Source organism: Macaca mulatta, chromosome 15 (assembly GCF_049350105.2).
Source record: "Macaca mulatta isolate MMU2019108-1 chromosome 15, T2T-MMU8v2.0, whole genome shotgun sequence".
In the NCBI taxonomy this organism is placed as follows: Eukaryota; Metazoa; Chordata; class Mammalia; order Primates; family Cercopithecidae; genus Macaca; species Macaca mulatta.
Window position 1 is genome coordinate 106,120,910 of NC_133420.1, and position 27,703 is coordinate 106,148,612.

At 41.2% G+C, this 27,703-nt stretch overlaps 1 protein-coding gene across 2 annotated transcripts in view; it reads left to right on the top strand.

Annotated features, from left to right (window-relative positions):
- Positions 1-27,703, top strand: part of OSTF1 (osteoclast stimulating factor 1) — a 58,146-nt gene that overhangs the window by 1,460 nt on the left and 28,983 nt on the right. For both annotated transcript variants that reach the window (XR_013404889.1, XM_015117913.3), the window contains exon 2: positions 27,211-27,257. Coding sequence is in view for 1 of the 2 variants with exons in the window: in XM_015117913.3 (XP_014973399.1) it covers positions 27,211-27,257 (47 nt within the window). In the remaining variant the exon portion in view is untranslated. The remainder of the gene's footprint in view (positions 1-27,210; positions 27,258-27,703) is intronic.

Here is a 27,703-nt window from a genome sequence, read left to right on the forward strand (position 1 = left end):
GAAGGAAGTTGCTGAGACTGGCTCTTCCCTGAGTAAAGATGGGGCACATCTAGAGTTGGGCTCTGCATTGCATTAGATGTGGAATCTGATGAGAAATTTCCATTTTAAGTGCATGTGTATGAGGTAGCTTTCTAAACCCAGGTGCAAATCAGGACCTCAAGTATCTAACAATGCAGAGTTGTTCTTTGATAGCTAAACAGTATATTTTTTTTCTGACCACCTGCGGCCTATTGAAATACATTATTTTAAAGAATGCCCTGAGAAAAAGTTCATGAGTTTTTTTTTTTTCTTTTTTAAAAATCTCTTCAGGCATATTAAATGTCTGTATTGAAAATGACAGGTGTGTGTATGTGCACACAGTAGTGTATACTTGTGCATTCATTCACACTTGGGGGTTGAGGGATCATCCTGTTACTAATTGTGGATACATTCCCAGGAACCTGCTTTCTCCTTCACATCAGAAAGCTTGTGGTTAAACGTGACTGGTGTTTAGAGGGAATTTTGCATTTTATTTTATTTTATTTTGTTTTATCTGGTCCTTGATTCAGGATACAGGGAATTTTGAATGAACATTAATTTGTAAATGAGATCCAGACACAAAGTTACCATAGAAATGGGTTTGTCAGTTTAGTAATTTACAGTCAGAAACATTACTGCCAATCAGACTTGATAATGTGGGTGGGCTACCTTAGTAGAAAAAAAAGCAATGACCAGGAGCAGTGGGTCGTGCCTGTAATCCTAGCACTTTGTGAGGCTGAGGTGGGAAGAGTGCTTGAAGCTAGGAATTTGAGACTAGCCTGGGCAGCATAGCAAGACCCCGTCTCAACAGAATACAAAAAACAAAAACAGAAATGTCCTATTGTCGTACTGTCCCACATTTACTGTGTATTAGGCAATGGCCTACTCACTTTTACATGTGTTAACGCATTTGCTGTTCTCAACAATCTTATGAGGTCAGTACCATTATATTGTTCCTGTTGCACAGATGGGGAAATAAAGATGCGCAGGAATGTTATTTAATTTGTCTAAAGTCAACAGTTAGAGTGGGGGATGTAGCAGGCAGGATTAAAACCCAGGTAGTCTGGCTTTGAAGTATGCACTCTTTTTTTTTTTTTTTTTTTTCTGAGATGAAGTCTCCTCTCTCACCCAGGCTGGAGTGCAATGGCACAATCTCGACTCACTGCAACCTCCGCCTCCCGGGTTCAAGCAGTTCTCTGCCTCAGCCTCCCAAGTAGCTGGGATTACAGGCGCCCGCCACCAAGCCTGGCTAGTTTTTTGTATTTTTAGTAGAGATGGGGTTTCACCATCTTGGCCAGGCTGGTCTTGAACTCCTGACCTTGTGACCCACCCGCCTTGGCCTCCCAAAGTGCTGGGATCACAGTGGCGTGAGCTACCGCCCCCAGCCGAAGTCTGCACTCTTAACCATTTGCAATTCTGCCTTGAGTCATAGTGCTCCATTCACATTGGTGGTCATGTGTATTTTAGAGCTGGTGGTCAGGAAGTCGAAAGGGAGGGGCCTCTGGTCTACAGACCTTCTTGTCACAGATGCACATAAAGGTCACCCCCTGGCTGGTACAGCAAGGAGAGTGGTGTGGAGCTTTACTTTCTTGTCCTGCAGGCAAGCTACATGGATACAAATCTCCAAAGACAGCATGGGATTGGGGACTTTGGGGTTGTATTTAATTTTTTGGTTTGTTTATATCCTACCTCTTTCCAAAGGACTTCTAAAAATACACATGATCTGAGAGAGAGGAAAAAAAGATAAAGCAAGGTCATTTTAGAGGGAGGGAAGAATGATAAGATGAAACAAGAGGAAAAGCTAGCTTACAGACAGACCTGCGTGTAGTAAGGTCACTGTAGATTTGGCTCTCAGCTGCAAGCCGAGAGAAAAATCTCAAGATTCACAGTGCTCATAAAATTAAAATGTGTCACTTGCTCTGAAAAGTAGTTATTTTAATGGCATTGAGATCTGAGACAGATTTTCCCGTGGGTTCTCTTAAAGTGTTGGAGTGGCCTGGATATCTCTAGCAGAAATACAAGACAGCACATCCTAGCTGTGTTTCTTATAGCTTCTTTCAGAGCAAGATGTGGGTAAAACAGCATGGCTCAATTCAGTAGACAATACTAAAAGGAAAGAAGCTAGATGAGTAAGGACAAAGGACTCGCTGGAAGATATTAAAAGCGAGGGACATTAAGCTATAATGCAGACTAATTGCATCTTTCCGGCTGATCAGCACATGCCCAACAGGGGCACCGTTGGTGGAAGGAGGCTGAGAAGTCCTGGGCAGATACCAGTGGGAGACCCTGGCCATATTTGTACTATCTGGAGGATAGATCAGGGTTACCTTCTTGGGTTTTTGGCCATATCCAGAATTCATTTGCTAAACATTTCTTAATACATGTAGCTCATATTTTAGGCCCTGTGCTAGACACTGGGGTTCTAAGGAGCAGTAACCTAAGGTGTCATTCACCAGGGTCCTGAGTCTAATGGGGAAGACATATGTATCTATAGATATTACCTAGAGTATCCCATATCTACAACTGGATGGCTGATCTCATTCATTTTGTCAAAAAAAAAAAAAAAAAGCTTGTAATTAAAAATATAAGTAATTTTTTTATTTTTAGAAAATTTGGGAAAAGGTAAACAATAAATATATAACTAAAATCTAGAAATCATCCCTGTCATCTACCGATAATCGTTATTTACATTTGGTTGAATATTGTTTCAGGTTTCTTTCTTCTTCACATCCATTTCATTTCAAAAAAGAAAATAAAAACAATTATCCTTAGAACAGTGTCTCAGCTTCCATTTGAAATGTCTTGCTGTTGGTTGGTATATGTTTCCAAAAGGCTGTATGGTATTGCCGCATTCTGCTTGAAAAATCAGTTCTGTCGCATCTTGATCTTTCCTTGCTTACTGATTTTGTTTCTGTAGAATCACTTTTGGCCACACAAGGTCTGTCATTGAAACTTTCTCTCTTAACTGTTATCTGTGTCACCATGGTACTCTGCTAAGATGTGTTTCAATTTCGTGGTCTTTAGCTCATTCTTTATCGTTCTTTCCTTCCTTTTCTTTTCTTTTCTTTTCTTTTCTTTTGGAGATGGGATTTTGCTGTGTTGCCCGGCTGATCTTGATCTCCTGTACTCAAGCAGTCTTCCTGCCTGAGCTTCCAGAGTATCTGGAATTATCGGTGCTCACCACCAAACCTGGCTGGGACCCTCCTTTCCTTTTTCTGAATGAGTACGACCTCTTAGTTTTACACATACAGCATTTATGTTGTTTTCAGCCGCTCTCAGAAGCCTTGCAGTTCAATTAGCGTGAATCTGTCTGGCTTGTTAGAGTGTAGAAGTGTAGAAAACGGAACTTTTGTTCTCATGAAATCTTTAAAAAAAATATTTTATTCTGAGAGTAAGGATGGGCCAAAGAATACTGAATGAGATTTGGGCCATAGAATCATCTCATTCTAAGCAGGTCTGGTAGCCCTCTATTGTAGTTGGAAACCTGATGTCTGACCTTGGCCATTTTTTCCCAAATGGCTTATTGATTTTGGTGGTGAAAGTGAAGCAACATAAATATTTCATGTGCCTTGTGAAAATAAATTCATGGAACTTTGAAGAAGCAAATGTCAGTGTTTCAGATTCTTTTGTTATTCAGAGTAAAAAATGTCATAAAACTTAAAAGACATCACACACATGCTGCTTAAATAACAGTTTTGAGAGAAAAAGGTTTTTATCTAAAATGAACTAAATTTTTGTGTATTTTTTTACCCCAACAAAGGAATTAATAAAAAGTGAGGTGAAATATGCATGTGAATAGTCTTCTTTTATAGACTTGATACATTTTATACCTGATGGCAGAATAAAGCCTGAAAAACATCTTGAAAATTTCAGAATGATGATGATGAAGGGAATGGTTAATGTATATTTGGCCCTATATGTCAGGGACTGCACCCAGTACTGTGTATGCTCTGTCTCCTTTAATTATTCTGACTTTCCTGTCAGGTGGGTGGGTCCTCATCTCCCTGTTTTATGGATGAAGTAGTACTTAATGAGGTCAAGTAAACTACCTAAGATCTCAAAGCTGGTGAGTGGTTGGTGTGACCTGGAAGTGGAACGCAAGCTTTAATTGGGTCCATGCATGTGAGCAGAGAAACCTGCCAGAGATGTTACTGGGTTGGACCTGCTTTGGTTGGACAGTCATTTTATCAGCTTATGCAGTTGTGTTATTGGTATTTGGTTTGTGTAACTGCCCTCTTTCAGTGGATCCGTATTAGACCATTAAACTATATACTTTTTGAGAGTGGAACAGTCTTTTATTTCTTTGTCACTGCACAGCCACTAAATCATTTATGAATGACAGATACGTAAAATGCTTTGATACAAAAAAAAAAAGTGTTTTTTTTGTTTGTTTTTGTCTGAAAGAAGGTGGGGGGTGGACTCAGAGACTGTGATTGGGCTTTTCTTGTAGCTTTACCACGAAGTAGCAAAGGCTGGAGGTTGTGTGCCTCTGATCGGCACTCCTCCCTTCTGGAAATACTGGGGTTCCCTCCCTTGGTGTTTCAGCATTCCCACAATCTGACTTACATGACTGGTGCAGTGAGATTTTCTAATACACACCTTATACCTCAAGGCACAACAGAAGCCATTGCCAAAGTTGTCCTCACTTGCTTAATGGACAGGGGAAGACAAACTACATTTAAAAAAAAAATACAGAGACACCTTTCAGTGGGCTGATGTGAGTGAGCTGTCAAGATTCTCTATCAAATTAAAGGAGTTTCAAAAAAATTTATAGGCCGGGCACAGTGGTTCACACCTGTAATCCTGGCACTTTGGGAGGCTCAGGCAGGCAGATTCCTTGAGCCTAGTAGTTTGAGACCAGCCTGGGCAACATGGTGAAACCTTGTCTCTACAACAAATGTGAAAAAAATTAGCCGGGCTTGGTGGTGCGTGTTTGTAGTCCCAGCTATTCAGGAGGCTGAAGTGGGAGGATCACTTGAGCCTGGGAGGTCAAGGTTATGGCAAGCCACGATCGTGCCACTGCACTCCAACCTGGGTGACAGAGCGAGACTCTGTCTCAAACAAACAATACAAATATTAGAACCAGGAGAACTTCCTGGTTCTTTTAAATAACTACAAGGTATTCTGCTGAGCTCATTGAACCAGACCCTAACTAATGTACTTCTGGATTGTTTTCGATCTTTTGTTATCACAAATAGTCTCCCAACAGTATTGTTGTTGCTTACATGTGTAAATCCACAGGATAAAGTCCTGGCAGTGGGATTTGTTGTTTCAGAGGGTACGCGCACTGCTGTTTTCATAGAAATTTCCAAATCGCTTTTCAAAGAGGTCGTACCAGTTTACTTCCCTCCCAATAATGTATGAGCATGTCTTAAACAGAAAGATTGCAGTGCTTGTGATAGGAGATGTTATCAAAGTGTGATCAGAGGGCTGGGAAGCACAGGGCAAGGAGCCTGAGGAAGCTGAGAAGATGTCACGGAAGAGGAGTAATCCAAGCAGAGTTCTGAATGCTAAGTAAGAGTTTGCTGGGCAGCAAAAGGGGAAAACTCATTTGATTCAGGCGCAAAGGAAAGAATGCATCCTCCTATCCACATTTGTCTAACTAAATAAGGGCAAAGCTTCTTTCAGAGAAGTCAAGGAAATTTGTTATGTGCACGGAGAACTGTGAACCACATAACTTTCTCTGAATAAAGAGAAGGCTGTTTATACCCCGTGTAACAGTTTGTGAAAAATGGTATTGCTCCACACAAAAAGCAGGAATTTAAATGCACACATCAGCTCTCTTCACAGATTGCTTATCTGTTTCTCAGAGTGTTAACAGTTGGTGTAGTAGGTGTTTAGTGTAGGGCAATGGGTTAAAGAGATTTAGCAGCTGCAAATCAGTTAAACAAGTTACTGGTGTGACTGCTGTGGCCTTCCCCCTCCCTTTTATTCAGTTATTTACCACTTTATGTCTGTGCATCTGTAGGATTTTTAGAAAGCCACAAGGCAAATTTCTCAGCTTACATTTGGGATAAGAGTTGGGGGATAGTTTTATATTTGTGCATTTTGATTGGCATGAAATTTTAAAACTCTTTAGCATCCCTTATAATTGGATAAGCTATTTTGGTTTTATATTCTTGGGACCCAAGAATGCATCTAATGTGGATCTTTTCTGCTGGGTACTCCCAATTTCCAGGGAGCATGAGGGCAATTTGAATTCAAATTAAGGGAGATCCTCTAACCAACTCAGTTTATACTCACACTAGAGGGACTGTCTCAGGCCCCTTACAAGGGTCTGTCTGGCATCCCTACACTCCAGGAATTTTGCTTGGTTCTGAGAAACTCATGGATTCTATTTTAGGATTCCCGGCTTCCCAGCCAGGACTCACTCCCATGAGACCAAGAAATGACTTGAACCTGGATGTTATCTTGGAATGTCTGTGTGTCTTCTAGGAACTTCCTGACCACATCCATATTTGGGGAGAAGATGCTTCCAAACTTTAGCTCGCTGAGTGTGGGTTAGAGGGGGTTGGCTGAAAGAAGCCCCTCTAGGTTTTAGACATGGTTGGAAGGTATCTCAGACTCCAGAAGATTTGGAGGATCTCAGAGACTCATTCTTCCTTATTTGAAAACCAAACTCTTATGCTTATGTCTGAAATGTTGACTACCCAGGTTCACAGGACTTTCTGGCTAGCATGTATTATTTCACTGCTTTCTTGGGCTTATTGTTTTGATGAGTCAGTGCTCAGATTTATCTGTAGCTAGCCCTGGGACAACTTCATCTGAAGGTATTCCTACTGGTTTTTCAGGCAAGGGAAGTGTCCATGAAACATTGCAATAGAAACCAGCCCTGCCAAAGTTAATATTCTGATGGTGTGCCAAGCTTAAAATTGTTGTCGACCATATTTTTCTTTGGGGGAATAAATCATTCTCTTTGATCTCTGCATTCAGGTCATCCGAGCACCTGCTCACTAGAACCCGGGCCTATCTGAAGCTGAAATGTGAGGTAGGAGTCACTGCTATGGTGACTGCCTGCTTCCACTTTCAGGGAACCCTTCCCATCTGACAGGGCTTCTGGTCCTTGCCTAAGGCCTTTGCACTCTTGAAAACCTATTCTGTATCTAAATATTGGGGCTCTGAAGTGTAAACCCCAAATAAAACTCTAAGCTCCCTAACCAATGGAATGGACCCCTCCCCTCATCCAGATTTAACCTGAAAAACTAGTTCGGACCATGATACTCTGAGTTGTAATCAACTTTACATTTTCCAAACATCAAGTCTTCAGTGTCTTGATGGCCGTTCATGAACAACCACATGTTTTGAGGATCTCATTGGAATCTGTGCATATAAAGCCCCGGACATATTTAGGTCTCCAGAGTTGATGTTACTGAGTTATAATCACCTTTACGTTTTCCAAACATAAAAGGCTAATGGGGGTGGGACATGCCTTATTGTGAGTGGGATGAACTTCTGGCTGTTCCCCCCCCCCCTTTTTTTTTTTAAAGCAACAGCTCCATTAGCACCAATTTTATAGTTAACTTTCTAGGTGACCTTTATAAGTCACTAAACCACTCTATGCCTCAGTTTCTTTTTCTTTTTCTTTTTGCTTTTTTTCTCTTTGAGGCAAGGGTCTGGCTCTGTTGCCCAGGCTTGAGTGTGGTGTGATGATCTTGGGCTTACTGCAACCTCTGCTTCCTGAGCTCAAGCGATCCTCCCACCTCAGCCTTCCCAGGAGTTAGGACTGCCAGTGTGCATCACCATGCCTGGCTAATTTTTGTATTTTTTGTAGAGACAGGCTTTTACCATGTTGCCCAGGCTAGTTTCTTCACCTCATGCTAAATCTGATTTGAAATCATCTTCATGGCCTCATACTGGCCTCTCAATAATTTCTCACATTTCTGACTAATTTCATCTCGTTCTCCTTCTCCTAGACTCCTGGGCCATTTTCAATGATCCCCATCCCAACTCCCAGCTACTCAGCGCTCAGCAGCATGTGGATAGAAACATGGAGGAATTAAACACACCAAGCAAGGGCTTTTCCTAAGTCCAGATTTCCATGAGAAACAACAAAGAGGCAGGAAAGGACAGGATGAGGGTTAGGAAGGGGGTGGAACGTATTAATAATTAGGTCTGATCTGATTTCACTTACGCTTTTGCTACATAGGGCAGTTTTAATTTTTTTTCTTTTCTTGTAACTGTCTAGACAAAGAGAATACTGGGGTCTCCCTGCAGGAATATGTTTGGGGCTTTATATGCACAGATTCCAGTGAGACCCTCGCAAAATGTGTTTGTTCATGAACGGCCATCTAGATACTGAAGACTCTCATGTTCGGAAGATGTAAAGTTGGTTATAACTCAACAACATCAACTCTGTAGGCCCAAGATGTGAGAATACTAGGTATTCGACTAGATTTTAGAAATTCTCCGTGCAAAATATCATTCAGGATCCTCTTGTCTCTTCTCATCTTATTTTTTCCCATCTCTTTTGGAGGTGATGGTTTTAAGCCATAGATTTAAATTCAGTCCTTTTTTTTACAGAAATCACTGTATTTGATTCTAGAGAGGAGGGTTTTCATTGCTTATCTCGAGAAGAGGGAGGACTAATCTACTAAGAGAATGATTCTCTGCCTACCCATCACTCTGCCAGTTATACTGGCAGAAACCAAAAGCCTCTTTTTTTCTTTTTTATTTACTTATTTATTTGTGAGACAGAGTTTCGCTCTTGTTGCCCAAGCTGGAGTGCGATGGCATGATCTCGGCTCACTGCAACCTCCGCCTCCTGAGTTCAAGCGATTCTCCTGCCTCAGCCTCCCAAGTAGCTGGGATTACAAGCACGTGCCACTATGCCCAGCTAATTTTTTGTGTTTATATTAGAAACGGGGTTTCATCATGTTGGCCAGGCTGGTCTCGAACTCCTGATCTTAGGTGATCCACCCACCTCGGCCTCCCAAAATTCTGGGATTACAGGGGTAAAGAAAATAACATTTATATATTTAAAGAGATTCTGATAAATGGCTTTTTTTGGTTTGTTTTTGCTTTTTTTGTTGTTGTTGTTAAGAAAAGGTATTGTTCTGTCACCCAGGCTGGAGTGCACGGCTCACTGCAGTCTCAACCTCCTGGGCTCAAGTGACCCTCCTGCCTCAGCTTCCTGAGTAGCTGGGACTACAGGCATGTGCTGCCAAGCCCAGCTATTAATTTTTTGTACAGATGGGGTCCCACAGTGTTGCCCAGGCTGGTCTGATGGGGTCTCCATAGTGGGACCTCCTGGACTCAAACAATCTTCCCACTTGGGCCTCCCAAGGTGTTGGAATTAGGCTGGGTGCAGTGGCTCACGCCTGTAATCCCAGCACTTTGGGAGGCTGAGGCAGGTGGATCACCTTAGGAGTTAGAGACCAGTCTGGCCAACATAATGGAACCCTGTCTCTACTAAAAATACAAAAAATTAGTTGGGCATAGTGGTGGGTACCTGTAATCCCAACTACTCGGGAGGTTGAGGCAGGAGAATCGCTTGAACCCAGGAGGCAGAGGTTGCAGTGGGCCGAGATCATGCCACTGCACTCCAGCCTGGGCAATAGTGTGAGACTCTGTTTCCAAAAAAAAAAAAAAAAAAAAAAAGCGTTGGGATTACCCACTACATCTGGCCAAAATGGCAGTTTTAAGGACATAGAATTATACTTGTGGGAATAAATTTTGTTGCTATGGCTTTAGAATTCAAACAAAAATCATTCTATTCATAGTGGAAAATTATTACAGTGCTCAAGTGTTAGTTTTCCACTAAGTATCTTAAAACCAAAGGTAAAGAACTACAATTTGTTAGGACAGAGAACAAGAGATAGCAGAGTACTTCTGCATGTAGACAGTAGGTATAGAAGGAGAGCAAATTCCTAGTGATTATTCTGAAAGCCTACAATTTAAATGACCACTGCATATTGGTGGCAAGCCGCTGCCCTAGAGAGCACGGATTTTTCCTTCTTCTGTCTCCGTGAGCAGAGGCTATTCTCACTGCCACGCCATCCACATCTCCAACAGTAAATAGTTCTGCAGGCTCAAGGGCTTGGGAGGGAACCAGGGCATTCCTAGAAGTTTAAGAAAAAATTCCATTGTCTCCATTTCCTCCCTTCTCGTCCATGTGCCCATGTTCATAAAAAGATAAAATGATCTTCTGGGCATCCATCAGTGAAAAAGAGTTGTTTTTTTTTTTTAAAGTCTCTGAGGCCAGGCACGGTGGCTCACACCTAGGAGGCCGAGGCAGATGGATCACTTGAGGTCAGGAGTTTGAGACCAGCCTGGCCAACATGGTGAAACCCCGTCTCTACTAAAAATACAAAAATTAGCCGGGCCGTGGTGGCGCATGTCTGTAATCCCAGCTACTCAGGAGGCTAAGGGAGGAGAATCTCTTCAACCTGGGAGGCAGAGGTTGCAGTGAGCTGTTATCAGGCCACTGTACTCCAGTCTGGGCAACAGAGGGAGACTCGTCTCAAAAAAAAAAAAAAAAAAAAAAGTCTCTGAGCAGCTGCAGCCTCAGGGGTAGGTGTGACCCGGGGCCTTGGCCTGGCTGAAGGTAAGAATACGACCATAGAAGTATTGTCACAACTCTCCCCCACCTTCCTGAACAAAGGGGGATTTCTGCAAGAATGGTCCTGTAATTTACCCTATTTTAATTACAGCCCCAGAAACCACAGCTTTTCACTTCCTGGCCTTCCCATTCTCTGGGGAAATCCTAAAGGACTCCATTCTCTTGTGCTTCCCTTCCTCCACCCCTAATCTGAGCTGGCTTGGAAAATACCTTGACATTTCTTAGGGTTAAAATTCTCCCCTGGCCTTTTTGGGAGTCACTTGGACTCCTTCGGTCTTTCCAGATCCTCCTGACTTCTGCCGAGCCCCTCCTTCCCATAAACAATCTCAACTCTCAGGACCAGGCCAAGCTGGAGAAAGAGCTCACCACCTGGGCTGTCTAGGCGGAGCCCTGGAATGGAGTGGCAGGTCTGGGCGTCAGGTCAGACATTTCCGGGTCACCAGGTGAGCCACTTTTATGATAGGAATGTGGCCCTTAGGAACACAACACCAGCCTTTTGAAGTAGCACTGCTGTGACTTGAGAGAGGATGCGATTAGGGAAACAATTTTCAGTTTAAAGGCTGTTGTCTTAGTAAGTAGATGATCTTGGAAGAAACAGATGCTTTGGACAGCTTGTTAGTTTCTCATAGATGGCCTTTCTGAACTCATTTTCCTCTTTTTGGGTCTGTTAGAATTTGAGACATGGACTTTTGTGGAGGCTCTCATATGTGCTACATAAGAACATTTGAATCCTTCTGTTTTCTGAACAAAGAGGGGCTCTGTTTTCAAAGATATTGATAATCCTTTGCTTTACTTTTTCCTCTTGTGTTTTATAATCTTTCTCATATGTCCAAAGTTTGTATTATTTTACCAGAGTTCTAATATTAGCTAGAAATAGTAAAATATCCTCAGTTACAAACTTGGCCCCTGTGTATCTGTTGGGTCAGCTTTGATTGAACTCTTAGCTGAAGTTCAGTTCTGTCCCTAGTGATTCCCATTATGTCTTCTTAGATACTGTGTATATCCTGGTCTCTATATCAGGTGTGAAAGAGGTTGCGCTATAAATAAAGGGCACATTTATATCATCATGTTGTCTTGCTACCATGTATCTTCATAGATGGCCAAGACTAAGGCCATTAAAAAATTTTTATAAGTTATTATTTTCTTTAGAGGTGGCGTCTTGCCCTGTCACCTAGGCTGGAAGGGCAGTGGCACAATTATAGCTCACTGTAGCCTCCTGGGCTCAAGCTGTCCTCCAGCCTCAGCTTCCCATATAGTAGCGCACATTACTGTAGGCGCACGTTACTGTCCCAGCCAATTTTTTATTTTTGTTTTTTGTAGAGATGGGGTCTCACTCTGTTGCCCAGGCTGACCCTGAACTCCTGGCCTCAAGTGATCCTCCCACCTTGGCCTCCCAAAGTGCTGGGATTACAAGTGTGAGCTACCACATCCAGCCAGTGAGGGCATTTTTGTAATTTCGTCTCTAAACAGTGGATGCACACATGCTCTGGCCTGGTGTTTTTTCACACTGTGAGTGGTGACTTGGTAGGTAGTCAAGTCAGTATAATTAGTCATGACTAGTGTCTTGAAGAAAAGAAAATAGAATACGAACAGAAAATATCAGAGTGAATCACTCAAAGTAAGGATAAGAAATTTTTGTAAGACCTTTTTTACGTTTCATGAGTGTGCGTGTCCTGATACGAAATATGTTTCTTCCTGTGGATCTCAAAAAAGTTTCAAAACCTCTAGCATCCGCTCACGCCCCAGTTTAATCTCTTGCCATCTTTTACCCCAGGATTCAGGCATGTTGATTGACTGGACATTCTTAGACCCTGCTTCCCGAACCCCAGACCCTGCTCTTTATTCTGGGGCTGCCTGACCCTGCCCCCTTTTGCGTGGGTAACTACTGTTTGTTTGTTTTTTAAATTTTTTTCTAGTCCTGTGGCATCACAGTGGATAACTACTGTTATCTCCAAAATTAAAGTAGATGCCACCTCCCACAATAGCCTGCGCTGATCATGAAGGTCTCCTCACTGTGTTCGTTTAAGTCTCCCTGTGTTCTCAGTTTTGTGGGTGTACTAGGCATGGCAATTTTTTTTTTTTTTTTTGTGGTGAAGTCAGGAAGAGAAAGAATAAAGAAGGACTCATATTAGTAAATACATTGCCGGTAAATCAAATACAAGTAGGCCAGATTATAAGCTCACACTTATAATACCAGCACTTTGGGAGGCCCAGGTGGGTTGATTGCTTGAGGCCAGGCATTTAAGACCAGCCCATGCAACGTAGTGATACTCTATCCCTACAAAAAAATAGAAAGAAAAATTAGCTGGGTGTGGTGGCACGTGCCTGTGGTCCCAGCTACCCAGGAGTTTGGGGCAGGAGGTTTAGGAGGTCAAGATTACAGCGAGCTATGACTGTGTCACTGTACTATAGCCTGGGCGACAGAGCAAGACTCTGTCACAAATAAATGATAAATATATATAAAATTCAGGTACCTTGTAAGTTATTCTTCAAAAGGGCATTAAAAGAGAACACATTTTCCTAATTGTGTATGGGATACCTATTCACTGTAGACAATTTAGAAAATAAAGAAGAAAATAAATATGACTCATAGTTCTACCACTCAGAGCTAAGGGTTGGCATTTTGATACTGTTTCTTTCCAGTTTTTCTTCTCTGCAGATTTTTGTTTTACAGAGCTGATTGCATGTATAATATTACCACCAGCTTTTTTTTTTTTTACATAACAACAAAAGATAAGTATATACCCCAAAAGCTAAATTTTAAAGGACACAATAAACTCTTATTTTTAATTATGGTAATTCTCTCTGTTGCTAGAGTGCTGGAGTGCCAGGCTGGAGTGCAGTAGCACAGCCTCAACTCACTGCAGCTTCGGCTGCCTGGGCTCAAGAGATTCTGTCATGTCCGCTTCCCAAGTAGCTAGGACCCACAGACCTACACTATCACACCCAGCTAGTTTTTTTTTTTTTTTAATTATTTGTAGACAAGGTCTTGCTGTGTTGCCCGGGCTGGTCTCAAACTATTGGGCTCAAGCATTCCTCCCGCCTCAGCTTTCCAAAATGCTGAGATTACAGGTGTGAGCTGTGTTTGCTTAAAATAAGCATTACGGGCTGGGCGTTGTGGCTCAAGGCTGTAATCCCACATTTAGGGAGGCCAAGGCGGGTAGATCACTTGAACTCAGGAGGTCAAGGGTAGCCTGTGCAACATGGTGAAATCCCGTCTGTACTAAAAATACAAAAAAAAAAAAAAAAAAAAAAGGTAGCCCAGCCCCAGTGTGGTGGCACAAGCCTGTAGTCGTAGTCTCAGCTACTTGGGAGACTGAGGTGGGATGATTGCCTGAGCCGGGGAAGTCAAGGCTGCAGTGAGCTGTGATGATGGCGTTGCACTCCAGCCAGGGCGACTTAAGTGAGACCCTGTCTAAAACAAACAAAAAAACAGCATTATGGCCAAGTGCAGGGGCTCACACCTATAATCCCAGTGCTTTGGAAGGACAAGGCAAGAGGATTGCTTGAAGCTAGGAGTTCAAGACCAGCCTGGGTAACAGCAAGACCCTGTCTCTACAAAAAATGTTTTTGAAAAGTTAGCTGGGCATGGTGGTTGTCATCCCAGCACTTTGGGAAGCTGAGACAGGAGGATCACTTGAGTCCAGGAGTTTGAGATTATAGAGAGCTATGATAGAGCCACTGTACTCCAGCCTGGGTGACAGAGTGAGACCCTGTCTCTAAAATTAAAAATAAACAAAAAAAGCATTAGATTATCTCTTGCTGGGATATTATATGTGATAAATTTTCTAGTAATCAGGGTGAGGATTTCAGTAATGCTGTCTTGCCAGTAAGGAGAAACACAGGGAATAAGTCCCAGAATAGTGTAACAAGATGTCATAATTAATAGTAGCTAATATTTATGGGAACGTACAACACATCAGGAGCTGCACTCAGTACTTCACACGTGGTATTTGTTTAGTGTCTTTCAGTCCCTGGGTGCCAGAATTAAGAGCCCGGTATTCAGAGCATGGGTTCTGGAGCCAGAGGGGCCTGAGTTTAAGGCTCTTCGCTGCCACTCCCTAATTGTATGGACCTGGACTAGTTACTTACCCTCTCTAACCTCAGTTTCCCCAGCTGTGAAATAGGGTTAATAAAACATTTACATCACAAGATTGTTTTGAGGATTAAATACATTGCTGTGAATTAGTACTTTGCATGATGTCTGGCCCATGGTAAGTGTCCGATAAACATGAGTGTAGAAGGATAATTTAGTTTTGGATTAAAGATTTTGATGTTAGGGAATTTTCTGTCTTTGATCTTGCATATATGTAATCATTTGCCCAACCAGTCATTTCATATGGGAGGAAGTCGTGACCCAGATTAGTTTGGGGTTGGGAAGAAGCAGGTTAGGAGCTACAGATCTTCACGTGGTGGCCCAGTGCTCTGTTTGTCTGACTTGTTACTTGCAGAGAAAGAGGAGTACGAGGTAGAGGTCTGCAAACATCATCAATAAAGGGCCGAATAGTTAATATTTTAGGCTTCGTAGGCCACATATGGCTCTTTCAGCTACTCAGCTCTGCCATGGTATCATGTGAAAGCAGCCACAGACAAAAGACAAATGAATGCTGTGCTCCGATAAAACTTTATTCATGGACACTGCATTTGAATTTCAGATCATTTTCATGTATCTTGAAATACTACTTTTCATTTTTCTCTCATCCGTTTAAACATGTAAAACCATTCTTAGCTTAAACGTCATACAAAAACAAGCATTTGCCTTCATGGACGAGCCTTTGGACTGACCTTGCCTTTTGCGGAGGTGGCATGACCAGGGTAACCTTTTTTTTTTTTTTAATTCCAAGGACAGAGATCATTTTCTTCCATTTTTCCCAAGGTCTCCCCAAACTGACATTGGAAGCAGTTTGTCCTGAGATGAAGGGGTTTTAGGGACCTTGCTTTCTTTCTCTATTTTTTACCCAGTGAAGACAGTTGGCAAAGAGCTTGTCAGTTGAAATTTCAAACCCTGCTCCCTGGGATTTTTATGTTATATGGTGGAGACTAAATAAAATTAACCAGTGGGTATGGTCCCTCAAGATGTAAAAGTAAACCAAGTTTGCTGAAAGGCACTGAGAAGTATAAGCAAAGAAAAAAATGGATTAGAAAGGCACACTGTTAATAAACAGAACCCTCTTGTCAGAAAACACACAGGCTACTGTTTTTAAAGAGTCCGCTATTCCTGCAGCTGAAGTCAAGACATGTTTCAAATTCTTTAGGTTTTTTCTATTTCTTTTTTGGATTGGATAGGGGAAGTGATGGGGAAGAGGTGGTGTTAGAGAGAGGAGGGATGGAAATGTGTTCAGAGTCGTTGCTGTTAGTTTTTTCTGTAAAGGTATATGTGCAAACAGAATTAATTGAACTTGATTTAATAAATCCAAGAGTATAAGTAGGCAGGAAGGAACTTATTCGTTACATTGGAAACTATTGGGCATTGTTATGCTCACAATATGACTTTCTTTCCAAGGATTATAGCCTCTCTTTTTATTTTCAAGAGCAGTGGGCTTTTAGGCCGGCTTGGTGGCTCATACCTGTAATCCCAACACTTTGAGAGGCTGAGGCGGGCAGATCACCTTAGGTCAGGAGTTCAAGACCAGCCTGGCCAACATGGTGAAACTCCATCTCTACTAAAAATACATAAATTAGCCGGGCATGGTGGTGGGCGCCTGTAATCCCAGCTACTCGGGAGGCTGAGGCAGGAGAATTGCCCGAACCTAGGAGGTGAAGGTTGCAGTGAGCCAAGAGATCAGGCCATTGTACTCCAGCCTGGGCAACAAGAGTGAAATTCCATCTCAAAAAAAAGAAAAAAGAAAGAAACAAAAAGCAGTGGACTTTTGTGGAATGACGCCAATAGAGATGTGGTTCAGAAGGCCTATTCTGAGCTAATCACCTACCTCATTTATGGGTGTTGGAATCCACAAAGCCGGAGGTTGAGGGGGAGCCTATGTTAGCCCAACAGAGTACAGCTGTTTTCTATCACCCCAAGAATCGAAAACGATGGCCTTAACTCTTGGATACCATCCCACAGACTCCTCCTGTTTTGTTTTTCAACAGAAAACATCCTGTTTCATCATGCATGTTTAATAGAATAATTCAAATACGCCTCATAGAAATAATTAATACTTTTTCTTACCCTGAGAATAGCCAGAGATGATGACACTGTTTTTTCATACCCACTTAATTTTCATAAATTAAGAAGATTAATGCTCCCTGCATGTTCTTAGACAGATGTGAGAAAGATATATGTATATAGTAAAGTATTATTTTCCATGATTCTCTCTTGATCAAATAATTCTCTTCCTCTTCTTTCATTTTGAGAGCTCTAAGATTGCTTGTAATTATCTGCTTTTGGGGGAAGCGAGAGAATATTGTTTTTTATATATTTACTGAAATCCACAAAGTAGGAAAATATTCTTTATAGAGTCCTGTAACAATTCCTAATTTCATCAGATAGTCCGGAGCAATGGCTCCCAAACATTTTTTGACCTTGAACTTCAGTAAGATGTATTTTTCTTGATAACCCAGAACATAAAAATACACACACACACACATGACCAGAGGGGAACACGGAAGTTCACTTTAGACTCAGATTTCTTCCAAAATCTACCATTAAGCTTTGGATAACTGGCCCAATGGTGGAATGCCTACTTTATTTGGCACACCAAGACTTCTGCCTGAGCAAGGATTATAGATTGCATAGGTGACACTCTTGCCTAATCACTTTAGCAGCATCAGTAATGCAAACAAGGCATGACATGTGGATTTACTGTTACCTTAATATTGACTTTGAAGGTTGGGCTTGGTGGTTCCTACCTGTAATCCCTACACTTTGGGAGACCAAGATGGAAAGATTACTTGAAGCCACGAGTTTGAGATCAGCTTGGGCAACATGACTCCCGTGTCTACAAAAAATTAGCTGGGTGTGGTGGTGCATACCTGTAATCCCAGCTACTTAGGAGGCTGAGGCAGGAGGATCTCTTGCGCCTAAGAGGTCGAAGCTGCAGTGAGCTATGATTTCACCACTGCACTCCAACCCGGGTGACAGAATGAGACCCTGTCTCTCAAAAAAAAAAAAAAAAAAGAAAATTTGCTTTGAAAACAGGTAAGTTCTCTAAATGTAACTTATTTACAATGTGTGCTTTATGTATTGGTCTGATTTGCCTTTTGTGGAGGTGGCATGACCAGGGTAAGTGTTTTTTTTTTTTAATTCCCAGGACTGAAATCATTTTCTTCCATTTTTCGCCAAGAAAATTTTCAATATTAATAAATTGAAATTCTCTCAGTTAGTTGAATGTATAAATGATTATTCACTATTGGAGATGTAAACTATTGTAATAATGATAATGAGTCTGAATTTTAAGTATGAAAATTATTATATAAAGAGTAAACATTACAGGTATAGATTGAGAATTAATGTTGAGAGAGTGTGATTGCTAGTAATTTTGGAATCCATTGTATTCTTTGTGGGATTACTGTCGGTGACTTTATATCATCATCACTAAGCAAATCTTCAGGCCCAGGAGATGAAGAGGTTAAGTCTTGACCTCAGTTGGTTCCTATTAGGGAGGAAGGATAGTTTACTAATGTACCGGCAGCGTCACTGCCGGCAGTGGAGACTGGCAGAGCTAGCGCAAAAGCATCTTGCTTTTTCTACAGATCTCATTTTAGAGGATTTGTTCAGTTTTACAAAAGTCCCATCAGGCTGCAGTTAATAGTACCAAGGAATTACCATTTTTGTCCTTTTATATCAGACTTTCAAAGTGAGTCTACCGGAGTTTTAGTCATAAGAGTGTAATTTTAATTATTTTTTTGGATAAAATTTCAGGTTTATTTATTTTTTTGGTGGAGTCTCACTCTCTTACCCAGGCTAGAGTGCAATCTTGGCTCACTGCAGCCTCCACCTCCTGGGTTCAAGCGATACTCCTGCCTCAGCCTGCCAAGTAGCTGGGATTACAGGTGTCCACCACCACGCCCGGCTAGTTTTTGTGTTTTTAGTAGAGATGGGGTTTCACTGTGTTGGCCAGCTGTTCTCCAACTCCCGATCTCAAGTGATCTGCCGGCCTCCACCTCCCAAAGTGCTGGGATTACAGGCGTGAGCCGCCACGCCCGGCCAGGTTTCAGATTTATTCTTGTATCCCAGTTGTTCATTCCATTAAAGCCACATTTGGCTTTGGCAAATATTTATTTTAGCATTTGATCATTTGGCATTAGGCCAAAAAATGTGTATTTGGTAAATTTATTAATTAAATATTCATCCACCTGTCCATTCCCAATAAAACAAAATTTCACAAAACCATGATTTCTTCTATTATGTGTAGTGTACACTGGTCTTTCTGACCCATTTAATTGTCTTAAAGTCAACTAAATTAGTTTCTCAATCTACTAATAGACCATGACCTTCAGTTGAAAAGTGTTGAGGTGACTCACTGTGTTGTGGGATTAGTGAAACAGTGAGGAGGGGTTATTTTTGTATGCAATATTTTCGTCCTACGGAAGATGACCGGAAGGGATTTCTAGTTATGTTCCACTCCCAAAAATGCAACTTAAGGTTTCAAGGCATGTTAAGACTAGTAAAAATAAATTAATGCTACCACCAAACAATTTTCTATAGTGGCTGTACTAGTTTACGCTCCCACTAGCAGTATCTGAGAATTCTATTTGTTCTATAATGCTTAGCAATGCTGGTATTGTTTTTAAATTAATGGACTATTTTTTTTTAAGGCAGTTTTAGTTTCACAGCAAAATTGAGTAGTAGGTACAGAGATTTCTCATATACCCCTCCTGCCCCACGTGTGTAGCCCCTCCATCATCAACATCCCTCACCAGAGATAACATTCTTAAAAAGACATTTGTTAGAATTGATGAATCTTCACTGACACATCCATGCATCATCATCATTCAGAATCCATAGTTTACGTTAAGGTTTGCTCTTGTTGATGTGGTTTCCATGGGTTTGGACAAATGCGTAATGACAGTGATACTCTAATAAGCCATTAGAGTATCATACAGAGTAGTTTCACTGCCCTAAACGTCCACTGTGCACTTCCTGTTCAACTGAACCTCCCCCAACCCTTGGCAACACTGATCTTTTTACTGTTTCCATAGTTTTGCCTTTTCCAGAATGTCATATAGTTGGAATCATATAGTACATAGCCTTTTCATGTTGACTTTTCGCTTTGTAATATGCATTTTAGTTTCCTCCATGTCTTTTCATGCCTTGATAGCTCATTTCTCTTTAGTGCTAAATAATATTCCATTGTCTGAATACACCACAGTTGATTTATCCCATTGTCAGTATTTTTCACTTTGGCCATCAGAGTGGGTATGTAGTTGTTATAGCCATTGTAAGTGAAGCCCATCTAAATGTCTCACGCTTCTTAACATTCTTAAAACGACATAAGTGAAATAATCCATCTATTACAGATGGCCAGGGGCTGATATTTTAAGTAGTCATTTGTCTTGTTGTTTATTGTATGTCTGTCTCTTATAGTGAGCAGTTTCTTTCTTTCTTTTTCTTTTTTTTGAGACAGCGTTTCACTGTCATCCAGGCTGGAGTGCAATGGTGTGATCATGGCTCACTGCAGCCTTGACCTGCTGGGCTCAAGTAGTCCTCCCACTTTAGCTTCCTGAATAGCTGGGACTATGGGTGTGTACCACCTGCCACCACACCTGGCTAATTTTTAAAATTTTTTGTAGAGCTGGGGTCTCATTGTGTTACCCATGCTGGTCTTGAACTCTTGGGCTCAAGCAGTCCTCCACTTTGGCTTCCCAAAGTGCTGGGATTACAGGTGTGAGCCACCGTGCCCGGCACCAACCCCTTTTTAGTGATGTCTGAGTGGCTTTCTTTAGAGTCTTCTCCAGTTCTTCACCAACGGGGAATAAAATAGGTTAGAAATTCTTTGTTCAAATTTGTAAGCTCCCAGCCCCTCTAAGTGCTGTTTCAGGGCCTCAAAAATGAGCTGACTCATACTCTGTTTGCATAACTTAGAGCAGAAATTTCACCTAGTTACCCTTTGCCTGTAGAATATCCTGTTGCAGAACGCTTCTCTCTGCCTTTACCATGCCTCTGCCACCATGGACAGGGATTCGTTTATGGAAGCCTAGGGTCATCCCAACTCTAGAGGAAAATACAGTGTTTGGCTGATGCCTAGTGGACTCACCCTTCTCTTCAGGGACGCAGTGGGGTTGGACAGAACAGAGAAGGGTGGGACTGGCAAGGTGAGGAACCGGTGAAGTGAGTCAGCAGGTGCACCACTGCTGTTGCTGTAATGGGAGTTTGCTGATCTTGCTTACATGAGGAGACCAGCGCTGCATAGATCCTTAGTGCTAATACATGCTGGTTCATGCAAGATTCACCTAAAGCCTCAGTCAAAAGATTGGACCTCTTTTTAACCTTAATTCAGTTGAATTCCAGGGTAATTTCAGGATATTCATAGAGTCTTCTGAGCTCCACTTTTCCTCTTTGTTATATGTCACTAGACTTTGATGAGAAAATGATCAAGCTTGAGGGAGCTGGAGGAAAGCATCTAACTTAGCTTCCTTGCATATACAAGAACAAGTAAATTTGGAATTGATCAGTGCTTCCTCTTGGTGATCTATTAAGATGTTTACTGCTTTTTTTTTTTTTTTTTTTGAGATGGAGTTTCTCCCTGTTGCCCAGGTTGGAGTACAATGGTGCGATCTCAGCTTGCTACAACCTCCGCCTCCTGGGTTTAAGTGATTCTTCTGCCTCAGTCTCCTGAGTATCTGGGATTACAGGCGCGCACCACCACGCCCAGCTAATTTTTTGTATCTTTAGTAGAGACGGGGTTTCACCATGTTGGCCAGGCTGGTCTCAAACTCCTGACCTTGTGATCTGCCCGCCTCGGCCTCCCAAAGTGCTGGGATTACAGGCATGAGCCACTGCGCCCAGCCTATTGCTTTTTTTTTCACCTAAACCCATTGAATTTCACCTAAACCCATTTAGTTGGCATGGGATCTTGTTTCCAAAATTAGCCATAACACTTTTTTTTTTTTTTTAAAGATGTTTTCAGGGAACATAATATAGAAACACAGAGTACTCTAATTTCTTCCCCTCGGCACATAAATGTATAGACCTATAGAACATTGGTCAAAATTGAAATAAATATGATGTAAAATGATCAATGAATTCAGTATTATTGTTTTGAGAGGAATAATATCCAGGGTTGTTAAACAGTAATCATAAAAGTCATCTGTGTTTCTTCTTTATGCATTTCTTTTATATTCTGAGGCTATTTCTATTGCCTTCTTTCATTACCACTTGACTCAATTTTGAGGACGGAATAAATTAATCCCAGAACTTTTATAATGTATGGATGAAAAGGGACAAGAGGCTAATGTCCCAACATTAAGCAATAAATAAGTTTGTGTATGTGAAAGTGTTTTCTACAACAGATAGAATATTCATTTGCAAAATAGTCTAAGGAGTTGCCTGCTGTTCACTGTTTAGTATAAATCAAAATGCAAATAAATCTCACTTTCAGTTGTGGACATTTTAAGTAAGATGATCGTGAAAGATACAATTACAAAAATCAGTGGTTTAGTCACACTGCACATAGTTGTTTTCAGGTTCTATACTTTTTATTGAAGTTCACCTAAACCCATTTAGTTGACATGGGATCTTGTTTCCACAATTAGCCATAACACATCTCATCGCTGCCTTCCCTCAGAGGAACAAGAAAGTTCCATCGTTATTGATTTTGGTCACAAGTGGACTGCTTCCTTGTATAACTTCTCTTTGGAAAGTTTGGAGTAATCAAGATAACTAATCTCTGCTTTCAGGGAGACAGTCTAGTGAGCAGAAAATACTGTATTTCTCCTGGCAGCTCCTCCTTCCGCTTGGTGTTTCCTTTCTTCAGTCTATATGAGTGAAAAACAAACTCCAGACCCAAAACAGTTTCCACTTTTGTGTGTGCGTATTAAGCTCCTCTTAGTAGAGCAGGAGAGATGTGGCCCTGGAATTCTGCTGGTGAAAAGACTGTTTTCTTGTAACAGGGATCTGAGCTGCTCTTCTATGTTAAGATGTTTAGAAGGAGAATGATTCCTCCTCCCAATCCCAAATCACACTGTTACTGTTTTCATTGATTATAAAGGTAATACACACTTGGCGTAATGAATGTAAACAGTAAATGTCAAGTAGAATATGATGCCCCCACAATTGGTGTTCTCATTCAATGACTGTGTGTTTTGTTGACATAAACAGGATGGTACTTGCCCACTGTTCTAAACCTGCTTTTTTGTGTGTAGATTATTTTCTATGTCAGTGTCTGTGGTTCTGTCTGCAGCATTTTTTTTTCTCTCTCTCTTTTTTTTTTTTTTTGATATAGAGTCTTGCTCTGTTGCCCAAGCTGGAGTGCAATGGTGCAGTCTTGCCTACTGCAACCTCCGCCTTCTGGGTTCAAGCCATCCTCCCACCTCAGCCTCCCCAGTAGCTGGTATTACAAGTGCATATCACCATGCCCGGCTAATTTTTGTATCCCTTGCTATGTTGCCCAGGCTAGGCAACGCTTTTTGTTAATTGACAAGTAAAAATTGTATACATTTATGGTATACAACATAATGTTTTGATATGCATACATTGTGGAATGACTAAATCAAGCTAATTAACGTGTGTTACCTTGCATTTTTTTTGTGGTGAGAACACTTCAGATCTACTCTCAGCATTTTCAAGTATGTTATAGATTGTTACTAACTAGTCACCATCATGTAGACTAGATCTCTTGAACTTGTTCCTGCTGTCTAACAGAAATTTGTGTTCTTTAACCAACATCCCCCCAAGTCTCCCTACCCACCAGCCTCTGGCAACCACCATATTACTGTCTGTTTCTATGAGTTCAACGTTTTTAGATCCCACATATATGAGTGAAATCATGCAGTATTTGTCTCTCCATGCCTGGCTAATTCACATAACATAATGTTCTTCAGGTTCATCCATGTTGTCACAAATGACAGGATCTCTTTTAAGACTGAATAGCCTAGTGCGTGTGTGTGCGCGTGCGCGTATATCACATTTTAAAAATTCATTCTGCCATTGATGGACACGTAGGTTGACTTCCTATCTTGGTTATTATGAATAATGTGCAGGGTTCTTTTTAAAATGACTGTGTCTTGTGGACAAATCAGAGTTTATTTACATAATCCCCTTTTAATGGACATTAAGTCAATCCATTTTCTGATATTCTAAACCTGCAACATGGGGGAAATTAAAATAATATTAAAAATCAATTTCTCAGTCACATGGACCACTTTTCTCATGCCCAGAAGCTACATGTGACCAGCACAGATATAGAACTTTTCTGTTATTGTGTGAAGTTATGTCAGACAGTACTGTTGTAAACTACTGGTTTCAGACTTCTAAATTTTAATTTAATTTTTTTTTTTTTTTTTTTTTTGAGACAGGGTCTCGCTCTGTCACTCAGGCTGGAGTGCAGTGGTGCAATCTCAGCTCACTGCAACCTCCACCTCCCGGGTTCAAGCGATTCTCTTGCCTCCCACCTCTTGAGTAGCTGGGAATACAGGTGTGCACCACCAAGCCTGGCTAATTTTTGTATTTTTAGTAGAGATGGAGTTTTGCCATGTTGGCCAGGCTGGTCTCAAACTCCTGGCCTCAAACAGTCCACCTGCCTTGGCCTCCCAAAGTGCTGGGATTACAGGCATGATCCACCATGCCTGGCCTCAGACTTTTTAAAATTCCTGCTTCCATCTATTCCTTTCTTCATGCTTCATTCATTACTTAATTCATTCATTAATTAATTACTGAGTGCCTCGTATGTGCCAGGCACTGTGGTAGGTACTCGGGTGTCTCATTCAAAAAACAACAAAAATACTTGTCTTCATAACGCTTACAGTTGATCCACAAAAGGTTTTTGAGTACTCAGTCTATATAAATGCATATGGATTTATAAGTTGTATGTATATTATTCTATGCTGTTATATCATAAAACATGTTCAAATAGGAATAGAAAAGAATAAGGATAAAAATGTAAATAATTTCTGAGGTAGTCTTCCCGTATCCCACCTTGAAGGCCACTGTTCTGCATGATTTTCTTGTCTTAGATAATCATCTGTAAAGGTTCTTCGAGTGTTGCAACTGAGCTTTTATTTATTATTATTGTTGTTATATTTTGAGGCAGAGTCTTGCTCTGTTGCCCAGGCTGGAGTGTGGTGGCGTGATCTCAGCTCACTGTAACCTCCAGCTCCTGGGTTCGGGCTATTCTGCCTCAGTCTCCTGAGTAGCTCGGACTATAGGTGCATGCCACCACGCCTGGCTAATCTTTATGTGTTTAGTAGAGATGGGGTTTCACCATGTTGACCAGACTGGTCTTGAACCCCTGACCTCAAGTGATCCACTTGTCTTGGCCTCCCAAAGCTTTTAAATAGCTATCAAATAGATAGCCCTTCTATCTTGATATCTGTTCTAAATCTATTTATTTTATTAAAAGAGGATCCCCCCTTTTTTTTTTTTTTTGCTATCTATAGGCTTTTTTCCTATACTGTTTGAGTTTGTTAATTTACTTTGTACAGCTGACCTTCTGTATCCACTGGTTCCACATCCATGGATTCAACCGTGAATCAAATATATTCAGGAAAAACTACTAAAAAATAACAATACTGTTCAGGCGTGGTGGCTCATGCCTGTAATCCCAGCACTTTGGGAGTCTGAGGCAGGCGGATTGCTTAAAGTCAGGAGTTCGAGACCAGCCTGGCCAACATGGCGAAGCCCCGACTCTACTAAAAATATAAAAATTAGCTGGGTATGGTGGCAGGTGCCTGTAGTCCCAGTCACTCAGGAGGCTGAGGCAGGAGAATCTCTTGAACCTGGGAGGTGGAGGTTGCAGTGAGCCGAGATTGCGCCACTGCATTCCAGCCTGGGTGAAAGAGTGAGAATCTGTTTCAAATAATATAATAATAACACAACAATATGAATAAAAATTTCAGTATAACAACTATTTACATAGTATGTACATTGCATTAGGCGTAATAAGTAAAGATGATTTCAAGTATATGGGAGGATGTATATATGTGCAAATACTATGCCATTTTATATAAAGGTCTTGAACGTCCATGGATTTTGGTATCCATCGTGGTTCTAGAACCGGTGTCCTTGGATACTGAGGGATGATTATACTCATTTAGCAAACATTGATTAAGTTCTACTATATGCCAATTAGGTGCTTGGAAGTTGACCAAGTTAGAGTTCCTGCCCTCAAATGAGACAGGTAGCAAATCAGTGGTTATAGCCCAGAGTGTTATGGAAATGCAGTCTACAAGGAGAGAAAGGAGGAAGGATTGTTTGGCGGGAAGGAGGGCAACTCTCAGGCATGTGACCTCGTTGCCTCTTTTCTGTTTTGGGACTTAATGGACTCATAGGTTTCTCCAATGGGTCCTTTTTTTCCCTCCATGGTATTTTCTTTTCTTTTGGAAAATATAAAATTCCAACCCGCTGATTTAAGCATATCAAACCAGTGTAGATTATCACATTAAGGATTTGTTTATGTTAAGATGGTCATGTTTATATTTTTAAACTGAGATCTCAGGGTTGGAAGGACTCTGTATAGGACAGAACCGAAGCACAAATAATTATGTAGCTCTTGCTGTTAGAAGGAAGCAAAGTCATCTTTCAGAGGTGTGCGTCTGTTCGTACATTCACTTAAGAAATATTAAAAAATATCTCCTATGTGGAAAAGGCATTCAATTCTGAAACACAGTTCTCCCACAGGCTTTTTTTTCTTGGATAGAGATATTTCAGTCAATGTTTTTATAATGACAATAGTTGCTGCTGGTACTTATATAATTTTTCTATGTAGTCACATTGATATATATAGTGACGTATTTTTTAAATTTATTTTTTCATTGACAGATAATTGTACATATTCATGGGGTACATAGTGATGCTTTGATACATATAATGTATAGCGATCAGATCAGGGTAATTAGCATATTCATCATCTTAAACATTTATCATTTCTTAGTATTGGGAAATTTAATATCTTCCTGCTAGCTGTTTGAACTATATAATAATTGTTAGCTATGGCCATCTTACAGTGGTATAGAACACTGGAACTTATTCCTCCTATCTAAGTGTGATTTTATATCTTTTTTTTTTTTTTTGAGATGGAGTCTCTCTCTGTTGCCCAGGCTGGAGTGCAGTGGCCCGATCTCAGCTCACTGCAAGCTCCGCCTCCCAGGTTCACGCCATTCTCCTGCCTCAGCCTCCCGAGTAGCTGGGACTACAGGCGCCCGCCACCTCGCCCGGCTAATTTTTTGTATTTTTTAGTAGAGACGGGGTTTCACCGTGTTAGCCAGGATGGTCTCGATCTCCTGACCTCGGGATCCGCCCATCTCCCAAAGTGCTGGGATTACAGGCTTGAGCCACCGCGCCCGGCCGATTTTATATCCTTTAGCACATCTCTCCCTGTCCTTCCTTTCTCTCTAGCCTTTCCAGCCTCTAGTAGCCTCTATTCTACTTGATCACATGGGTTTTTAATTAGGGAATTCTGAAGGATATGATGAATAATGCTATTAAGAGCAAATTCAGCAATGAAAAATTCAGTTGTTGTTTTTTCTTCCTTTTTTAGGGCAAGTTAAAGTCTTCAGAGCCCTGTACACGTTTGAACCCAGAACTGTAAGTGTTCAGTTTTTAACTTTTGAAATTGACAGAAAAACCTAAGGTGATTTTATTTAGACATTTTCTCTGGTGTGAATGGTCTGCGTTTTCTTTGATAAACCTAGGTAATTCTCAGGAATGGATGTTGGGTGCAGAGCTGTGCAAGTTAAGTCCCGGCTGATTCGCATGTCTTCTGCATCTTGAGGTCATGTCTGTCTTGTAAAGCTTCTCCCCACATAGTGACACCACCTGCTTTCAAATTGACAAGTGACTTGCATATAAAGCATGGCGACCCTATCTTAGTCATCCTTCTGCTGAATCTCGTACTAACCTTCCTTCATTCTCCTCTTGACCTTCTACCTCAAAATAGCTCATAATGGTACCCACTGCTAGCCTTCCAGAACAATTTTTTATTTCTCTGCAGTGTGCATTTTCATTGTTATAGTTTCTGGTATCCATCCATT